Source organism: Syngnathus leptorhynchus, chromosome 21 (genome assembly GCF_054491065.1).
Source record: "Syngnathus leptorhynchus isolate UIUO chromosome 21, UIUO_Slep, whole genome shotgun sequence".
Lineage (NCBI taxonomy): Eukaryota > Metazoa > Chordata > Actinopteri > Syngnathiformes > Syngnathidae > Syngnathus > Syngnathus leptorhynchus.
This window is the reverse complement of record NC_141215.1, coordinates 5,667,255-5,686,519: the sequence shown is the minus strand read 5'-3', so window position 1 is coordinate 5,686,519 and position 19,265 is coordinate 5,667,255. Positions and strand designations below refer to the sequence as shown.

At 42.5% G+C, this 19,265-nt stretch overlaps 2 protein-coding genes across 3 annotated transcripts in view; one reads left to right on the top strand and one right to left on the bottom strand.

The window, feature by feature from the left end:
- The window catches only part of cald1a (caldesmon 1a), a 111,181-nt gene that overhangs the window by 26,022 nt on the left and 65,894 nt on the right, over nucleotides 1–19,265 (top strand). The window contains exon 3 of one of the 2 annotated variants that reach the window (XM_085902292.1): nucleotides 18,459–18,531. The exons of the other annotated variant lie outside the window; for it this stretch is intronic. The gene's annotated coding sequence lies outside the window, so the exon portion shown is untranslated. The remainder of the gene's footprint in view (nucleotides 1–18,458; nucleotides 18,532–19,265) is intronic. 2 annotated transcript variants of the gene reach the window in all.
- Nucleotides 12,581–14,995, bottom strand: lrrn3b (leucine rich repeat neuronal 3b). Its single transcript, XM_085902506.1, has one exon. The coding sequence runs from the start codon at nucleotides 14,993–14,995 to the stop codon at nucleotides 12,875–12,877; it is 2,121 nt and encodes a 706-aa protein (XP_085758632.1). The 3' UTR covers nucleotides 12,581–12,874.

The window sequence follows — 19,265 nt, the reverse complement described above, 5'->3', positions numbered from 1 at the left end:
TCTAGGCCATCATCGTTGTTATGTATGCAATTAACGGAACGATGCGAAGACAAAAGCAATCAGCGGCGAAACAATTAGAGATGAACTCATTCGGTTATAGACGTCAAAGATAGTGAACGAGTTAAGATGAGAGAACAAAAAGACGATCAAAAAGACGGTCAAACAAAAGAGAATGCGACCTTATAACTGGAAATGGATAATCGGAAGAATCGGAAAAGTATCGTGTTTAACCACGAGCAAGGAAAGTTGCTCTAATCGATTAGATCTCTTGATTTGGTGTAAATGTGGCAAATGAGAAAAGTTTCAGTCCAGGAACATCATTCCACAACATGGAAATAATTATCAGAGAATAATTATGTGTCCAAATTGTGTCATCGTTTGATGTGCGCTTCAAAGTTTTGCTCTTGAGCGACGTCGCTTGCAATAAGCTGCGAGCACGGCGGACCTTATTTTACTCTCGTCTGAGCTTTGGACCGCCCGGCAAGCAAATGATGTTCCGGAAAGAAATGCACACCGTGGCGCCTGTCGTGCAATGGAGAAGATGGATGCTGAGGTCGTGGGTCATATGACGGCAGAATAGTACAAGGGGGGGGGGGGCGAGCAACTTCCAATTCCGTCTAGGCCAATTGATGAGTTGGAGGTCTTGAAAGGGCGGGTTTAAATGGCGGAGCGAGGAGAGAAAGAGCATGGCTGTGAAATACAAATCGTTAATGGCTGCCTTGGGAGCAGCGAAGAAGAGTTGTAACGCTTCATTTGTTAGCTTATTGCTGATAAATAGGTGCCTGCTGAGAATCATGCATGGTGTATCAATCGATTATTGCTATCAAGAAATATAAATAGTGGTCAGATACAAGAAACGAGTTATCTCTGTACGATGGCGGAAAAATGTTTATTGCTTCTCTGTTTAAATTTACTGTCAAACTAAACTAGTCAAACGAGTAAAAACTGTTTAAATATTTTTAACGGACGGTACTAAAAATTGCCAGCAATAGCTTTATTTTTTAAAAATGAAAAATAATTTTAGTATTGACTCAAGTTGATGCACAATTTGTCTTGGCGGGCCACATAAAATGATGTGGCAGGCCGTATCTGGCCCCCGGGCCTTAGGTTTGACACCTTGCACTGGTCTTGCTGTTTGTTGCCACCTTATATTCCGAGTCTGGATCTCCAGGTCCTTGTTTTGAAACCTGGCACTGCATGACTCAAAGCGATCTCTCTCCTGATTAACCTCAGCATCCATCATGATAGACGTCGTGCAGCGTTTCGGAGAAGAGAAAAAAAAATAAAAGCACGCCACAGCAAAAAAAAATACAAATAAATCCTCCACGCTCTTTAAACGCATCAGCCACGCATCTTCTCATCAAGTATGATTCTGGGTCTTTCCTAGAACTGAGAAAGGAGGGGACGTCAGGGGCGAAAAAAGCAGCAGCGGCAATCTTTAATTTAAACTTGTGCATATTATTAATGCAAACATCTCTGCGGAACGCGCGGCCTTTGAATTATTCGGCTTTTTATTCTTCGCTAAAACGCCGGCGCGCACAACAAACTCGCTCTCGGATCGAAAATTCCTTTTCCCCAGTCACGTGTGTCTATTTCTATCCTTTTCCATTTGCGCACAGATGCAACAGAAGCAGCCATCAACGTGGCCTCAGGTTGACCTGACCTTTTTAACATTTACATTTAATGGAACTATGTATAACCTAAGTGTACGTCTACTGGAATCACATTTAATGAAACAAAACCGGTTGACATGTCCAACGAAGACAAATTAGTCCTACATTTTTTTTTTTCGTAAGAAATAATACAATAGCATCTTTAATCTTTGGCACCAAGTTGCAAAACAAATATACACGCTCCAGTTGGTTATTACATTATTGATCAGCAGAGTATTGAACTATGAACAATCTCTTACAGCCAAAACTCCATTGATTTTTTTTTTCCATTTTTTTTTTCACCCAAGTGGCGACTTCAACACAATGCAGATTAATTCCATTCCATTAATTTCCATTCATTCAGCCTTTTTTTTTTTCTCCAATGGTCTCTCTTTCTCCTTTCTTTCCATTTCCTCCCAATAATATGTTGTGACCGCCTTTCAGCATTGCGCGGCTTAGACAAGCCCCTTTTATGTGGCCAAACTTTTTTTCTTTTTTTTTTTTTTTGCCTTTGTTCGATAGAAAAGTTTAATTTCAAGCCACCGTGGTTCCTGCAATCTTTCTCCACCAGGAGAGCGCTTGAAAGGAAAGAAAAAGCAGTGTTTTTGTTGTTACTTGAGGGCGGGAGCTTCAGATGGCACGCTGCAAGAGGAAAGCAGAAGTGATAATTGCGAAACAACAAACCGCAGCGCTTTAAACGAATCAAACTAATTAGTAGCTTAGCGCCCGGGTTGTTTGTTTACACATCTGACAGGCTCATTGAAGACTCCACAAGTATCGTGTATTTCCTTTTAGGGCATTATGTTCACATTTAACCCTCTTTTCTGTTAGGGATGAAGAATTCGGTTGAAATCGCCATCGCGACATAATAGAATGCAATTTTCGTTTTGATTCAACGGGATTCGATTTGAAAAATCGAGGGGATCAATAGGAATAATTATTCAGATTATTTGAACAAATCTCTTCTCCTAATTTTTAACAGTGAATGAGTTAAATCGTGCTCACAGTCCTACTGATTCAGTTTGATTCGGTTTGATTCGACGGGATTCGGTTTGCAATATCAAGGGGAAAATTCTTAATTATCGTATCCTTCCTGTGTCCTTTTCTGTAAATCATTCATTACTATTGACGACGATAAACGTCAAATATTTAACTGGGCCGGCAGTGAATGAGTTAAACGGTGCTCACGGTCATAATGCAAATGCATAATGTCTCGTCGTGCCCCATCGGCGACGGTGTTAACCGGTGTCGTAATCACAGCACAGAACATCGGCATCGTAATGGCCTTTATTGACTCTTCATTTCCGCTGGAATCTCTCCGAGTTGTCTCTTGGGGCTCTTTGGCCTATTTTCCCTTAAAGTGTCATTACACCTTGTACTATCTCTTTGCGCTGAATTGTCACCGTGTTTAAGATGGATGGATATTCAAATAACGCAAGCCTTCTGGGGAAGCCATTATGTGACATTCTTCAATTATCTTCTATCTGCCGCCTCATGCCGCACATCCTAATATGGACATTATTTTTTCGTTCGGTTTCTACAAAAGGCCAAGTCTCATATCTCTGCTGGGTATACGCCGGCAGGCTAGCCAGCCGCACAATGGGGCTAGCGGGTGCAAGCCTAGCCAGAATCGATACAACAAAGGTCATCGCTACTGTGAACGTAGCTCAGCCAAAATTCTCTATTCATAGTACGTGCCGTGTCTGGAGAGAACAAGGTGAGAAACATGTTGTGCTACATCAATAAATCCAGGCCACGGCTCTTTAGCGGCGCTGTTTTACAATCTTGTATCTTATTTAGGATGGATCAGATGGGGTAATAGTTTTATCTTTGTTCATGGAGCGTATACAGACTTAAAAATTGAGCAGGAAGTCTTGCAAAAATGTGTTATTAAGTGGCTTTGCAAATTTGAACAATTCTACTACACTATGAAGACACATTTTCTTCAGTCACAAAGTTTAAATACTTTTTTATTTTCAAGACATCTGTTCTGGTAATCCACGTTGCCAAGGATATCCAGCACCCTCCACCAAATTTAGGATTTTTGTGAAGACACAGCTAGAATCGTGCAAAATGTAACACGCTGCAGCACGCCAGTGAAATCTCAAGGTGTCCGCCATCTGCGTGCGTGACCCGGCCAAATGCTCGGACGTCATCATCATTATCGGCAAAGCCGCATCAATCTCCATCTGTTTATAGCCCTGAGACAGAAATGTGATTTTTATCCACCATTTTATGGCTCGTATTTAAATCTCTGGTAATGCACAAAGACATGTATTTATTTTTTTTTAGCTCGCTTCTGCCGTACAGTGAAGCGTGTCCATCTGTCATCAGATGGCACATCTGATGCAGTCTTTTGGTCTCGAGCAATCTTTCTCTTATCTAAGCCCTTCAAATATCTGACGTACTCTAAAATTTTCCATTGAGTCGTTTAAAATCGAATACAGCAGCGAAGCATTTTCCAGGAAACGTAGGCGGCATTCAAAAGCGATGCAACAACAACTCAATCTATAGTGTCTCCGATGATGAGGGATCTGGCCTTCTGGTTCTTTTATTACATTACGGCGAAGCTGATGGAAAAAAAAAACAACTTTCCTTCCGTTCATCTCCAGAATAAGATTTGGATTGATTAAATGCCATTCTTGCAAGAGAGCATCATCGGGTTTGACCCATGTGTTGTCTCCTATGGATGGATTCACTCCTGACTCAGTCTGGGAGACTGAAGATGGATGCATTGAGAAGTTGGAGTGGGGAGCTGAGAGAAGAGGGAATATTAATGTATAGCGAGATGGAGAGAGAAGGGAAACTGGGTGATAGATACGTTGATTGTGGGTGTAGAAAGGGAAAAAGTGAAAGAGATCAGCCAATGTGTGTCTGTCTGGCTCGGAAAAGACATCATTAAGAGAACCGGAGATCTTCTGGGTTCACACAGCCACGGAGGTTCACTTACGGTCCTATCCCGCCTGTCACTCAATTTGTTTAATTTACCTCAGTTTCCAGGCTCCATTTGGGGCTCAGCTTGACCTGCAACGCGGAGAAGTCAAAAAGTTACGTCTAAATGGAACGGACGGCTGAGAGACTCCTGGCGAACGCATGCCAGTCAATAGGCCGGTGAGGCGACACTGATGATGATGCCAGGAGATGGCCCAACTCGAAAGGACTTGTTTAGGTATGCAGGGAGAGCAAGACTGAGGGAGGAGATGTGATGGGAAGGAAATAAAAAATTGAAAAGAAGCCCTTCCCCCGGGGGAGGGGATGTAAACGAGTGACCACAGCCTGAAGGAAGGGATGCTGTGTGGCGTGGCTCACTACAACATGCACATGTTTTTCTCGTGTTTCCATGGAGGGGTGTGGAGGCATGATGGCGATAGCTACGCGTGGCTAGAAAAAATTCTTGGTCAGTCGAAAATAAAAATAATTAAAAATAATGACAAATAATAAAACAAAAAATATATATCATAATAATTGTTGGGTCTTCAACATTCACAAATAATTTCACAGAAGCAGAGAGTTGTCTTCAATGGCCACAAAGCTTTTGCAAAAGGACGGTCATCAAACAACAGCAAGTGTTGCTCAAAAAACAGTGCCCTTCTCCAGGCTGGCCGCTTTTTATTGAGTAAATACAATGGGTGGGGTCTACACAAATGTATAGCTTCTCATTGTTCACAGCAGTCAGTTCAGCTCATGGTAGCAGAAAACCAAGAATGTTATTACTTAAGGCGAGCAGTATAGACCTCTTAATGATGTCATTGTTCAAACCCAGGATGTTCTTGCTTAACAATTTATGGCTCCAGCCATATGCATCTTGTCCCATGAAAAACACCATTGTCCTCTTAACATTCTATAACAGTTGGAAACTCCCTGGACACAAGGTCAAACTGCCATACAGTGAACATCTTGCATTAAACCCACGGAATCTAATGATAATGTATAACATTTTTCCCAAAAATAATAATTATTATTTTAAATTTTTGGACCGACCAAAGTGTGTCCTGTAATTAGCAACACAGGTCTTCCCATCTTGTAATCAGCCAGTCAACCTATTGAAACGGTGACAACCGCTAACTGGATTAAAAAGAATGGGATGCCTTGTTTAATTTGTTACATGCGACATCCAAAATGCATGAATCAAATTCCTGTGACTGGTGGAAACGGTGCTATAAACATGACATGCCTTGGCACTCGGTCACCATGAGGCTGCACTCTGAGGGATGGTGCGAGCAAGGGGGGGAGAATATATGATGCCGTGCAGAAGTGATTACCCGGCACGGAGCTGAGGGATGAGAGCCAAGCGGCTATTTTATTTTGCCAATTGAAGTGTGCAAATGGAAATGTCAGAGTGGCTGGAAAACTAATGAATCTGATCGGAGCGATGCCACCTCTCTCATCCAATGCCTGATCAATTGCCATTGTCTTCTCCCCGGCGCTGATGCTCGTCGTTATTTTTTTAGATTGTTGTCTCCTCGGCAGCGGTTATTTGCCGGTGAAATTTCCAATCACGACAAAACGGAATCGATCTACAGCGCCGATCGAGGCTTTGCATCCTATACTTGCACGTCTTGACTGAAAATAGTGATTTTTAAATTAGGCTCGGTTAGGGGAGTCAATCAAAACAAAACAGGGTGAGTTTCCTTTTGGCTGCCATTGGCAGGGTTTAAAAAAATATATATATGGCTAATTTCTTTCATAACCTTGGAATATTTTTGTCCTGGCATGGCCTCCGTTTTTGCCCACGGTGATCAATATTTGTCACACTTCAATGGTGGCATCAATTTTGAAAACATATCCCTTTGTTTTGCTCGGGGAGCCGCACATCTCCGCCCGGCAACAAAAATCACTCGCATCCCTTCACTTGTTTAGTCACTCTTCGACTTTCGGCGGTACCTCCGAAGTCCGTCTGCCTTCAATATCACGCAACGTGAACATCACCCACTTTGGATTGTTCAACTATGAAAACACACTGCGAGGGCTAGATGACAGAAAGAAAAAAAATGAAATAACAGCTGTTGGAGTGATGAGGAAAAGCACAACAATTCAAGCATATGATGGAGTTGAGAGAAAGGGAAAAAGTTTCCGATGGTTTTGAGTGAATTTTAAAGATGTTATCTGAATGTGACACGAATATAGTTCAGGGCTCAGAGAGTAATTCTGTTTCTTTGATTGATTTTGCCTCACTCACCTTGTTAACTCATTCACTGCCAGCTCAGTACAAAGTGATTTTTTTTTTTTTTTTTTTGTCATCAATGGCAGCCCAGTACAAAGTACTGTTTGACGTCTATTCTTGTCCATGGCAGTGAAGGAGTTAATCCCACCATGTGGCTCTTTCTCCATTTCGACATCCACCGTTTGAAGCCAGCAGAGACAACTCTGACCTAAAAGCCCATCAAGAAAAAAACATTTTCCGAATCAAGATCCCCCTAATGACCCCGCAGTCCTTGACATCAAAAAGCAGTTCCTCGTTATCACCCATGTTCGATGGCTCTTTTGCAGCGACTGTCGGAATACGTAAATAAAAGGTTTCTGGTTGGAATCATAAACGGCTTATACATCTTTTTCAGACGTTTTTTTTTGTCGCTCACTGATCTTCTGTAGCGAGCCTTCCCCAAAACTAAATGGCATCTTTTCATTCCTGTACATCGCCTCGAGGTGGAATCATTTGTTACCCGGACAGTAATGAAGATGGCAGTATTGGAAAGTCACGATTAACAGCGTGCAATTTATTTTGTTTTGTTCACTCCAACAGCTATAATCCAGAGACATCCTCGGCGATGCGTACATTATGCAGACTAGCCGATTGTTAGCCACCCCGCTGCCTTCATTTCCCATGTAAATACTCCAGTGTCATTATTTATGCTGAATTCAATTATCATCAGTCAGAAATGGTCGTTCCGTTTCACGACAGAGGAAGAAAAATAAGGAGGCACAAGAGGACGGTGTTTGAGAGGGAAACAGAAGGAATCTATCAAAAGTATAATGAAGATCAAAAGCAGGATGGTGGTTACAGTTTGCAGGGAAGCGTGTAATGAACTGAAGGCTTGTTTAGTGGCTGGCGCCTGCAAGCTGCGCACGCTGCGCACGGCGTGAACTCGTACAGTTACCTTTCAAAGCCACCGGTGGGCCGGCAGGATGATTGATGGCGGAGCGCCGCCATTTGTGTTCATTTGCCGTGTTCGACTAAGTTTAAAATATCGGTGTAAACAGTCCTGACAGAAAATGGCCAGACGCGTACACGGATATTTCTTCCTGATCACTTTGTGGAGAGAAAAAAAACACCAAATAGCGTCTCTTGTTGTGTCGTCGGCGATTGGGTTGTTTTCACGTTTGATTTGTTTAAAAGTGAATTTAGGGTTTTGAAATCAGACCTTAGTCGAAACTGTTCAAATGTTTTTCAAAGACAAATAAAGAAAATGCTAGCAACATCTGTGAACACGCATGAAGTCGACGCACAATTTGTCTTTGCGGGCCACATAAAATGATGTGGTGGGCCGTATCTGGCCCCCAAGCCTTATGTTTGACACCGATTGATCTACACTGTGAGATTGATGTGTTGCTTTGTTTTGAAGAACTGTAACATTTGTTCCCTGAGTACTAGAAATGTTATGACTGTGAATTGCACAATTGTCCTGAGCGTAATTAGCTTTGGGCGCTGGGAGCGAATGACAATGGTGATGCTTATCCTCGGTGCATCTGTACAATGTGTACTGTCGTCTTGACGACTTTGTAGCACAGATTGTGATGATGGCTGGCACTGCGGGTCTTCCATCCTCCTCAAATATCATCCATTCTTACTCCAACAAAGCAAGGCTGCTCTCATTGTGTTCAAGGAAAAAATTAAAAAAAAAAGGCCGGGCTAAAACGCAATGTGGACGAAAGATACATTCCGGTTTGAAAAATCACTGAGTTTCCCCAAATGAAAACATTATCACGTTTGCAGGCGTTGGTTAATTACTTTTTTATGTTAGCTTCTCGCCTGTGCGTGCAACCGATTAGAGTTGCTGAATTACTGCAAATTAGAAGCAGTATGGAAAGTACTGTTTAATTGTGCTGCCTCAGCCTGACTGCGATTCCGTTGCTTTCATTTAGATTTATTTTTAACCTTTTTTTTTTTTTTATTTCAGACTGTGACTCCTATTATTTTGTTTAATCATAATTATTTATCTCAGGATTTGCATCCGTTTAAGATTTTTAATTTTGCTGACAATAATTTTTCAATTTTTACATCGAGTAATCGAATTAATTGTACTTTGTGAAAGCTCTTTACATAATCATTAAAAGTGCAAAGATCAAATTCTTCGAATCAAATTATTCCAATTACTCGATGAATCGTCTCAGCCCTGAATTTCAGCTGTGTTACTTTTTAACAATCGTAACCTTGATTCATACATCAATTATTATCTAGGACAAAAATCTGCTTATGCAGATCCAGTAGCGGAAAGTACTGTCACTGCTTCTACCGCTGATTCACAACAAGATTTTAATATGCACTGATGATGAATATCAGCCTCCGCAGCACTAATGAGCCTGATGGGTGCAACCTACAGCGAGGAGCACATCCATATATTTTACGCCAACTTAGTAGCGGGGACTTCCTCTCCTCCTCATCTTCCGTCCTAATTCTCATTAATCATCATTTGAGCACACGCATGTGCATTCCTCGTTAGTCGCCGCATTGATCCGACCCAAAGTCACGGAGGAAGACGATATGTAATCTATTAGTAGCCAGCCGTGGCTACGGTGTGTTTGAGAACCACGCTTCCAATTAGTGGAAAAGCCCTCCATGGAGCAATATCATTCAATCTTGTTGATTTTTTATTTTTATTTTTTATTCCTACCAAGAGTGATAAGACTGCGGCCATCAATATGTTATCTTAGGAAGCTCTTGTTTGCATCGGCTTCCAAATATGGAGCTGCAGGTTAGCGTACTCATCGACTGAGCGTGACAGCCCGTCATTTTCATCTGTCTGTTGACACCTTGTGAGTAATATTTATGCAAAGGGAAAACACTTAAGAGGCCCTGACAAACAGATATGCACCAACAGCCCCCAGTGGATATTTGATGAGCTCTGACAAATCTGCTGTGACAGCCTGACTCGACTTTTCTGGATATACGCCGCATTGTATGTTTGCAATCAAAGTGTAGCGGTTGATTTAGCAAAGGTTTGTACGCCCGGAAAGAAATGTTTTTGCTGATGCAAACGTTTTTGGAAGTGCCTTTAGAAATGATTGCGACGTAGCTGGTCAGTAATGCAATTTTGTCGCTTTTTCAAATATGTAAACATCCGAGGAGTCATTACAGCTATTTGTATAATGCGTTTGTGTCAAACCTGAGGTCCAGGGGCCAGATACGGCCCGCCACGTCATTTTATATGGCCCGTGAAGACAAATTACGACTTTGTGTCATTACTGAAATTACAAATTGTCTTCACTTTAAAAAAAACATGGAGATATTGCTCATCATTTTTATTACCGTTTGTCTGTGATTGCATTTGTCATGATTGATCACTCTTGAAGCAATATCAGATTGCGTAAATATATGATACCAGTTTAAAAGTCTATGGCTTCCATGAGGCCAATCCATTTTTACTGTGCCATTAAAACCAATCGGGGCTTTGTTATTGCTATTTATAGGTCATCTGCTTTTTTTCCTGCGCCCATAAAGGACTCTTACAAGCCAGCATTAGTGTGAGCAGCAGGACTGTAAATGCATGTTGACATTTCACTTCTCATTTGAACGTGGGCGCCTGTAGCTACACTAGCTGACCTACCAGGAAGTTTGTAACTTTAATAAGTGTATAATTCAAAGGTATAAAAATGCCTGCGGCCGTTGGAATGTTCTTTGTGCTTTTTGCAGCTTTCGCAGCGCTATCACATTTTAAATTCGCGGTCTTAAAATAATCTTAGGAATTGGGCCATTTGATTCAGATTAATTTCGATTCAATTAATTAGATTTTATTTATTGATTTATTTTCTATGTATTTAATTTTAAATTATAAATACACCACTGGACACTTACCTGCTCCCCGCGGTAGATTGCGTCATCAAATTGCAGCCCATGACAACGATCCCAGCAAAATAAAAAAATAATAAAAAAATCTGCACTAATCGGCGCAGTACGACCCGTTCCATAATCTCCCATTTTATATCAGCCTCGGCGCAGATTTGTCTTTGAGGTGATTTGGGTGGTAAAAATAACTAAAGATGCAGTGAGAAGACGCATAATTTTCCCATCCTGGCAGCAGATTAAAGGGCGACTGCTTCTTTTCACGTCGGATTTTAGTTAAATCCGGAGAGGTTCTTTTTTTTTCTTTCTTAATATAGGTTGCTCAGACTATAAAAATAAAAAAAACAGCCACCAATAGATGACTACCGATGCGAGTCTCGAGGAAAGCATCCATTTTTATCACATAAAGACAGATTATTTCATATCAGGTCGTTTTTTTGCTTACTGTGTTTGTAGTTGTGATTTTTTTTTTTTGGAGCACACATCTAAAGTCCACAGTTGCAGCCTGATCCAGGCATTACCTGAGGAGTGGCCCGTGTCATATTTTAACTCCCTTTGTCTTTGACAGATGGCTTGCCTCTAAAAGCCTCTGTCCATGGTGCTGAAGGCTGGGCCTGACGTACGAGCGCCGGGCCCCGTTTGATAAATCCACCATGTCACTCGCATCCTGACAGCCATTCATCATGCTTGACTTTCTCCTACGAATGTTCCGTGTGCCGGATAATTCAGTGAGCCCAATAAAATGCCAGTCCTGGAGCTTTTTTTTTTTTTTTTTTTTGAATGGCCTCCATCACGCCCCCGTGCAACTCCTGTCTGCTGTGCTCTTCAGACTACAGGGACATTTTGTTCGTGACTAAGCATTGCCACTTTCTGGTTTTCTCTCATGTCGTCTGACATTTTAACGGCGAAATTTTAGACATTCACACGACACAAAAAGTAACCCTCTTGTGCTTTTGATGTCCGTATTTTATCCGACAAGTTTGGCTAGTAGCGTTCCCAATTAGTACAAATAATTTTGGGACAAATGAATGAGAATTTAAAAAAAGAAATTAAAAAAAAGACCAAACATTGGCAGTTGTTTGTAAAAGAAACAATGACATTTATTTTTTTTCTTAGCACTTTACTTAATAAGTCTGTTGTGCCCGTGAATCACATATAGAACAGTTATAATATAAAAATGGCTTTTAACTTTACACCCAAAGCAACAACGATTTTTTTTTTTTTTTTTAATGTTTGCTAAAAATACCGACAGGGTATTCTTCACGTCATACTGGAGAATAGCTTGTGATTCTGCAATGAGTACATATTCATGTTTTTTTTTTTTGTTTGTTTGTTTTTTTTTTTTTGCTGCTACTAACATATTTATTCCCGTTGATGCTTCTTCATGTAGTTCTTTTTTTAGGCACTTACCAGGGTACTCCAGACGACATTTTTTTCCGGCCATAGCATAGCGGCCACCGCACTTGTTGTAGTCCGTTTCCACATTCCCCCCCCTCCCTCCCTAGTCATAGTTGAAAAGAGAACTACAGAATATTTCTTTTCAAGATAGCAAATTTTGTAGCAGAATTCCATTAAGTTTAATGTGACATTGTAATCAAACATAGTCAGCCACTTGCCTAAAATTCCAAGCCAATTATTTAAACTGCTGCGATACAGAGGAGCTGTGGTAACATTAACATAATAGAATATATAACAATAGTTCCATGAAAAAAAAAATCATTAATTTGTCTTAAATACAAAAGAGGGTATGTTTCATCAAAAGGCTTTACACCACTGTTATTTGTCTAATCTACTAAACCTCCCCCCCCCCTCCCCCCCGGTATAGACAGGTGTTATTATTGTATCGCTAACTCGCCTATGGATGTTTGACAAAGCACAGACGGTATTGCTTGGGACCACACAGACAGTTCCACAACTTGAACAAATTGAACAGTCAGTTACAATAGATCTGACCCTCCCTCTCGTGATCATTTCATAACTTTTATTTCCGCCACCTGTGTTTTCCGTCTTCCGGCAGTCAATTGCCTCATCCGACCGGTCAATGTACGTCGCAGTTGCTAAGCCACCCCATCAGCTGAGTTCTAAAACTGGGATATCGGCAATTTTCACTTGACATTGTTCCATCCCAGTCCATTCGTAGAGTATCTGAGCAATGGGGTTGCCTTTTAAACAGTAGTCGTCCAACCTCTTGTTTGTAGTCGAGTCCAATCGGCGTAGCTCCTTAAAAGGCATTGTCAGACACGTTTATGACCGTCGCTTTCACTTCCACGCCGTTCGGCAGCACCCTACCGGAAAAGCGAAAGAAAGTCGGGCGCCCGTCTGAAGCTTCCGTCGGTAACAGCAAAGCTTTGGAGTCGCATTTCCTTAAATCCCCATTAAGTTGGTGGATCCTCAGAGACACATAAATAAGTAGACAGCCCACTGAAATTCCAGCTAGGAGCACACCAAAGGATGTGATTAGCGCCGTGTTCCATTTTTCCGTGTCCTTGGCCGTGAGCTCTAATCCCTTGGTGGTGACATTGACGCATTTGGTGTCATGCTTGTAATGGATACTGCGGACATCCACGCATACTATATACTGAGTGGCGGGGCTGAGATGGGTAAGGTTGTAGATTTGGATGTCAGAGGGCACCCTGGTGGAAAAGGAAGCGGCAGGATGGTGAGCATTTGACAGGGCGTACCATTTAATACTTGGAGCCAGTGTCCCCGGACTGGACTTCCACCAAACCAGGATGGCGTTGGTCTCGACCGACTTGACCTTGATATCCAGAGAACCGTTTGCGGGTTGCGGGAAATATCCGTTCACCTCGACCGAAACCGATTTCAGATCGGCTCCGACGACGTTGTGGGCGACGCAAGTGTAAGGACCGGCTTCTTTTTCGGTGATGTCGTAGATGTCAAAGGTTCCTTCCGGGTGCATGTAGAACTTATTGGACACCGTGTTGGGCATGACTTTATTCCCGGACGGGGTGATCCAGTAGATCTCCGGCTCTGGTTCGGCAAAGGCCCTGCAATGGAGCGACACGGAGTTCCTGCTCCGTACTCTGATATGCCCGGGCATGCTTTCGGGAGATATGAGCGGCAGACAAATCTCCATCATCTCCCTGAAGTGAACCTGTCGGACATGCTGGCCCTCGTACTCCGGAGGCTCGACGCAGTAGAGCGAGTCGGGCTCCATGAAGCGAATGTTGGTCTTGTTCATGTTCATCCAGCGTACCACGCAGTCGCAGCGAATGGGGTTGCTATGCATGCTAACCTCTCTGAGATTTGGCAGCGACTCCACGGTAATTCTGTGGAGGGCACTGAGAGCGTTGCCGTTGAGCATGAGCGTTTCCAGCCGCGGCAGTTTGTAGAACGCGTTGGGGTGAATGTAAGAGAGTTTCGGGTTGTTGGTGGCTTCTATTTTGGTGAGCTCGGGCAGATTATTGAGGGCGAAGCTGTCGATGGAAACAAGCTCCGGCATGCTATTAATCCCCAGCTCCTTTAAATGCAGCATGTCCACAAAATCCCCTCGCTGTATTCTGGCAATTGGATTTTTATTCAGATCCAAAAATTTCAAGTTTTTTGCATTTCTCAAGGCGGAATGTGGCACCTCTGGGAAAGTGTTATCGTAGAAGGAAATGCTTTCTAAATTATCTAGGCCGACCAAAGCGTTGTCGGGGAGCTGCGACAGGTTCATTCTGGTGAGAACGAGACTGCGGAGGCTGCTGAGAGGTTTGAAATTCATCTCGTCGATAGAAAGCACGGGATTCTCGCCAATCATCAGAATCTCCAGGTTGGGCATGGGTTGGAACCACTCTCTGTGAATAACTTTGAGCTTATTAGAATTGAGATGGAGTCGGAGAAGCTTGCTGAGACCCTGGAAAGCCATTTTGGAAATGAAAGAGATGAGGTTGTGATTGAGATAGAGCTCTTGAAGATTCGCCACCTCCACCAGACACTGGTCGGGCAGTTCTTGTATTCGGTTCTCCTCCATATGTAGCGACAGAAGCTGAGACAGAATCCCGAGATGGACGTCGTTCATAGACGAGATATTATTTTGGGATAAATCAATCTCGGTGATGTTGGCGAGGTAATCCAAGGGTTTGTCTATTTTCGCAACGTTATTTGTTTGCAGTAACAATACTTGTGTACCCACGGGTAGTTTCTCCGGCAGGTTAAATAGTCCCAAATCATTACAGTCAACAGTCTGGGCCTCCATGTATACAGAACTCGGGGAGAACCAGGGTCTGTCCTCGCATACGCAAAGTTTAGGGCAGTCCGGCCGTTTATCAACGGCCACAACAAAAGAAGCCACGGCCAAGCCGACAAAGAGACGATCCACGAACGACACGTCCTTCATATTGGTCTCCGGTCGGAAATTGGTCCTCCTAAATTATGTATTCTTAGCTGTTCACGGGTGATGAATAATTTGTTGCATCTGCTGAGGTGAATGACTCACCAGCCCTGCCACCTCCACATTCTACTGCAGCAGAGCTCCCCGAAAACTCTCAAGAGACTCGTTTTGTTGTTGTTGTTGTTCTTCTTGTCTTGGTGTGCAATTGCCCTTGGAGGCAATTGCTAATCACTCAAAGTCAGGGTGCAGGGCCAAGACTGCAGTCAGGTAGACCAGAGGAATTGGGTTGGAGCATCCATAAAATCTCTCCTCCTCTTTAGAAAGACAGATGTCCTGGTTAATTGTCGTCCACAGCTCGGTCCATTCCAACCTATAAGACAAGAAACAAGCCGTGAATCACCGAGACGTAATAACATGTAACGGGGAGAACCATTTGGACGTGTTGACATTTATTATTAGGACATCGTGATGTATGTTGACATTTATCCACACTCACTTTAGAACAGAGCCATGCTTTTAAAAATGCTTGACCTTCTGGGCATTTTTTTGCAAAATGGCATTTGCCCGAATGCCAGTCTGTTATTGGTTAAAACGGAAGCTTTATTAGGATTCCCAACTGGCAGACGTCCTGTGGCTTAAATATTAGGCGCATGGCAAGCTCCTTCGAAATCTCTGTAATATGTCAGTCACCATAGCAACAAGTCGACAGGCAGCCAGGGGGAAAGTGCAAGCTTGAACCGAGTGCCGTTTGCAGATGCAAACAGCTAACAATGCGCATTTTGTAATAGAGGATAATTAATGTCACTGCCGTCATTACATTGGGCTAATCAAATGAATTTAGTGATGCTTTTCATTCTTGACAATAAAGACACGAAATGCCCTGTAAACACAAACTGCGCACGTGGGGGGTCGTGGGAAATAAATATTTACGTCTTGAGTGTTTGCAAATTACAACCAATTGTGGAATGAAGAGTCTCGTGTCATTTGCAATGTCAGCATAGACACACTGATATTATTCTTCTACTATAATAAGTAAATAAATACATAAAAAAAATAATCAAAATATAGAAATGACCAAATGGTCAATTTAATTATATTTAATAATATTTCATATTTTATAAGAGAATAAAATAATTGTTTTATTTTTTTTTTTCACATTCAAATATTCCCTATGATATCCAGTTTTGTCTTCTATTTGTTTCCGTGATCTTACGACCTAGTCACATGACTATGGCGCAGGCTTGAATTTGTAACCGTGACATTTGTAAACGCCTCTTAATGAAGAGATGCGTTTTGATGGCGCTCGTGATATTCCGGGGCCGATAAAATGAGAATAAAGTATGACGATGGCTGGAAAGCCAGAACCAGAAAAGAAAAATGGTTTCATTTCATCACAGTCGCTGTTTCCACCTCAGTGGTCACAAGGGAGACACGGCGAATAAAATAGCCAACAATGAAAATATATAAATAAATGGCCAGGAACGCTGCAGAAACGCTGCAGTTTGCCGCGCCAGGGGTTCATTTCTCAACCTTTGCTCCAGCACTGACTGGAGACTAGCTGAGAAGTGGAAGGGATAGCCAGTGGATGGAGCAAGATGACTTGAAGTGGTTTTTCCTAAAGCAATCGGGCACTTTAATAAGCTGCAAAGCATTCTGATAGAACAGCCTGAGCTTCATTGTGGACATGAACTACTTAGTGAACCTCACCCAGGACACCTCGGCCAGTGGGAGCAATGCCTCACTTGTATTTTGTGACTGTTTGAGAGAAGGAATCATTACCCCTTTTTTGTTTAACGTTCAGCGTTATCTGGCCCGCATTGATTAAATGTAGGGTGGGATTAGGACGGCTTAACTAGCAATTTACAAGCTGGTGTGTCTTGCAAACACAATTCCTTGGCAATAAATGAGAACGCGTTGCTCTCGGTGATAATGGACGATATGTTTAGAACTGGACGTGACAAATAGTGCAGGCACTGGTTCGTCATGTTATGTTATGTTACGTTATGTTACGTTATGTTTAAATTGTGTAAATTGTTACCGGAAAGTCATTGAAATCTCGAACCTCGCGTTACATCATCAACAGCCGGTAGTTATCGGCTAAAAATCTTGAAAGTACTTGACACACATTACAGCTCTGACATTTGCACAAAAGCCGATGGAGGTCCTTTATAGGTCAGTCTCAGGTGTTCAGTCATGGAGCTAACACGAGCTCCCAGGTGTCAAAAGATGAACAAGAAGGGAATCATTCGTGCGGCATGTCTCGGAATCCCTGCGGTTTTGTTTGTGTTGCGCGTCGCCTCTTTATTTATTTTTTAAAACTATAACTCAGGCATATGTTTTATCGGGCAATTTGATTTCTTGACATATGTGCCCAGATTAAACCATTTACGGACAATTTGTGCTCACATTTGCAGTTGTGTCAGGCTAATCATGATAAACCTGAAATTGGATGAGTTTTCATCACAGTTCAAGGTGAAAAGCTTTTTCATTCATCTCTTGGCAGCGTCTCGCACTTTCTTTCCCACTGGGCCACCTCCATTATGCGCTGAGGCTGTTCTGGACAGTAATGGCACAAATACAGTTTGATTGGAGACCAGTGAGATATGACCACTTTAAATTAATGAGTGTTCACACCAGGGGCACAAAGCGTTGGTCCGGGTGGCTCTGCGGCACTAATTCAGGCCTGCTGGCTGACTCAAGTCGGCCATGTCGCCCAACGACCGGGCAGAACTGTTTGTTTTATGCTGTTTATTGAAAAGGGCTATAAATCTTTCCTCTGGCTTCATGGGGCTTGGATGAGATTTAGTGGAGCAAGGACATAAAGATGATTGCTTTGCCGCAGGTTGGGTATTCATCTGTGCCCCGTGTGGTTACAGGGTGACCTACAGTACCTGTAAAAAAAAAAAAAGGAAAATTAAATGACTTATACTATACAAAATACGCCAGGTGGTGGGAATTTGTCCGACTTTGGAAAACGTCAGTTTTGGTGGTGAGCGTATTGGCCCGCGGGGATGCGATTACAAGGCCCTGAATGGTCAGGGGTGTCAGAGACTAGTAAAAAGTGTTTTGAAAAGACGAAAAGTAAGAAAAATTACAAGCAATATCTCTATTTTTTTTAAAGGGAAGCCAATTTGTCATTTTAGTAATGACAAAGTTTGTCTTTGCAGGCCGTATCAAATGATGTGGCGGGCCATATCTGGACCCCGGGCCTTGAGTTCGACACCTATGATTTAAATAAGAAGCTGTCTCTGCTGAGTGGTGCCAAAAGTGTTTTTGGGAGTTTGTACTCGCCCTCTCTCTCTATTCAAATCCTTTTTATTACAGCTCTGTTGAACTAATGAGCCAATGTGTTCATCTGCCTTTCCAAACCAGCTTCAGCCTGTCTACTTTGATTCCAATAAACCTTTTTATGTCTGCACAAGTTTCTGCTAGTAATTGTAGTCGTGCTGCTTTCTGCTTGCTTCTGCAGCTACAAGTCACTTTGGACCATCTGGATCTTTCTTTCTGACGGAACCTGCCTTCAAGTCGGCGTGGATCAAGAGGTAGGCCATCTCATAATTGGTAGTACAATCTGTCCTTGGGGAAAACAATTATCCTTAAAATGCTCCTCCACGAGCAGCATATTGGATGGAGCCTCCACCAAGGTGTGGGGGAATACATGACTATGAATTTGTTGTTAAGCGCTTTCTATCACCGATAGAAAATGATAGAGATTGTGAGTACCCCTAATTTGTAATTTTAGTATTGACACATGACGTCGATGCATAATTGGTCTTCATGGGCCACATAAAATGATGTGGCGGGCCGTATCTGGCCCCCGGGCCTTATGTTGAGTTATAGCTATGAATTGAAAGAACAATATTGAATTAGTGCATGTCTAATATTTACATTTCTAGACACCATACATGTAAGCGTGTGTAACACTGGCTTGACATGACCAAGCCACTTCCGATACTCTAGTTAAGCCTCTCAGTAGGTGGGTACCGCTGCGAGGCTTCACTGTCATTCCCTTTGCCCTTCACCTTATTGATTTACTATTATACTTTCACCAAGCTAAGAAGGAGGTCCATTAAAGGGAAACCTTCTTTGCGGCGCCATGTATGCATAATGAAGCAATCCGTGTGCATGCTGGTGTTGGACGCTTTTCCTTCCTTGTACAGCCCAGGCCATTGGCGAGTTGATCGTTAATGCAAAAATCAATGTTCCAAATTAACCACAGGACCCCCGTCTCTTTTTTTTTTTTTTTTTTTAGACCTTCCCTGGATACGACTTGCCC

What these genes read in the sequence shown, in the direction of transcription:
- lrrn3b (XM_085902506.1), bottom strand. Translation starts at nt 14,995, where the DNA reads ATGAAGGACGTGTCGTTCGTGGATCGTCTCTTTGTCGGCTTGGCCGTG.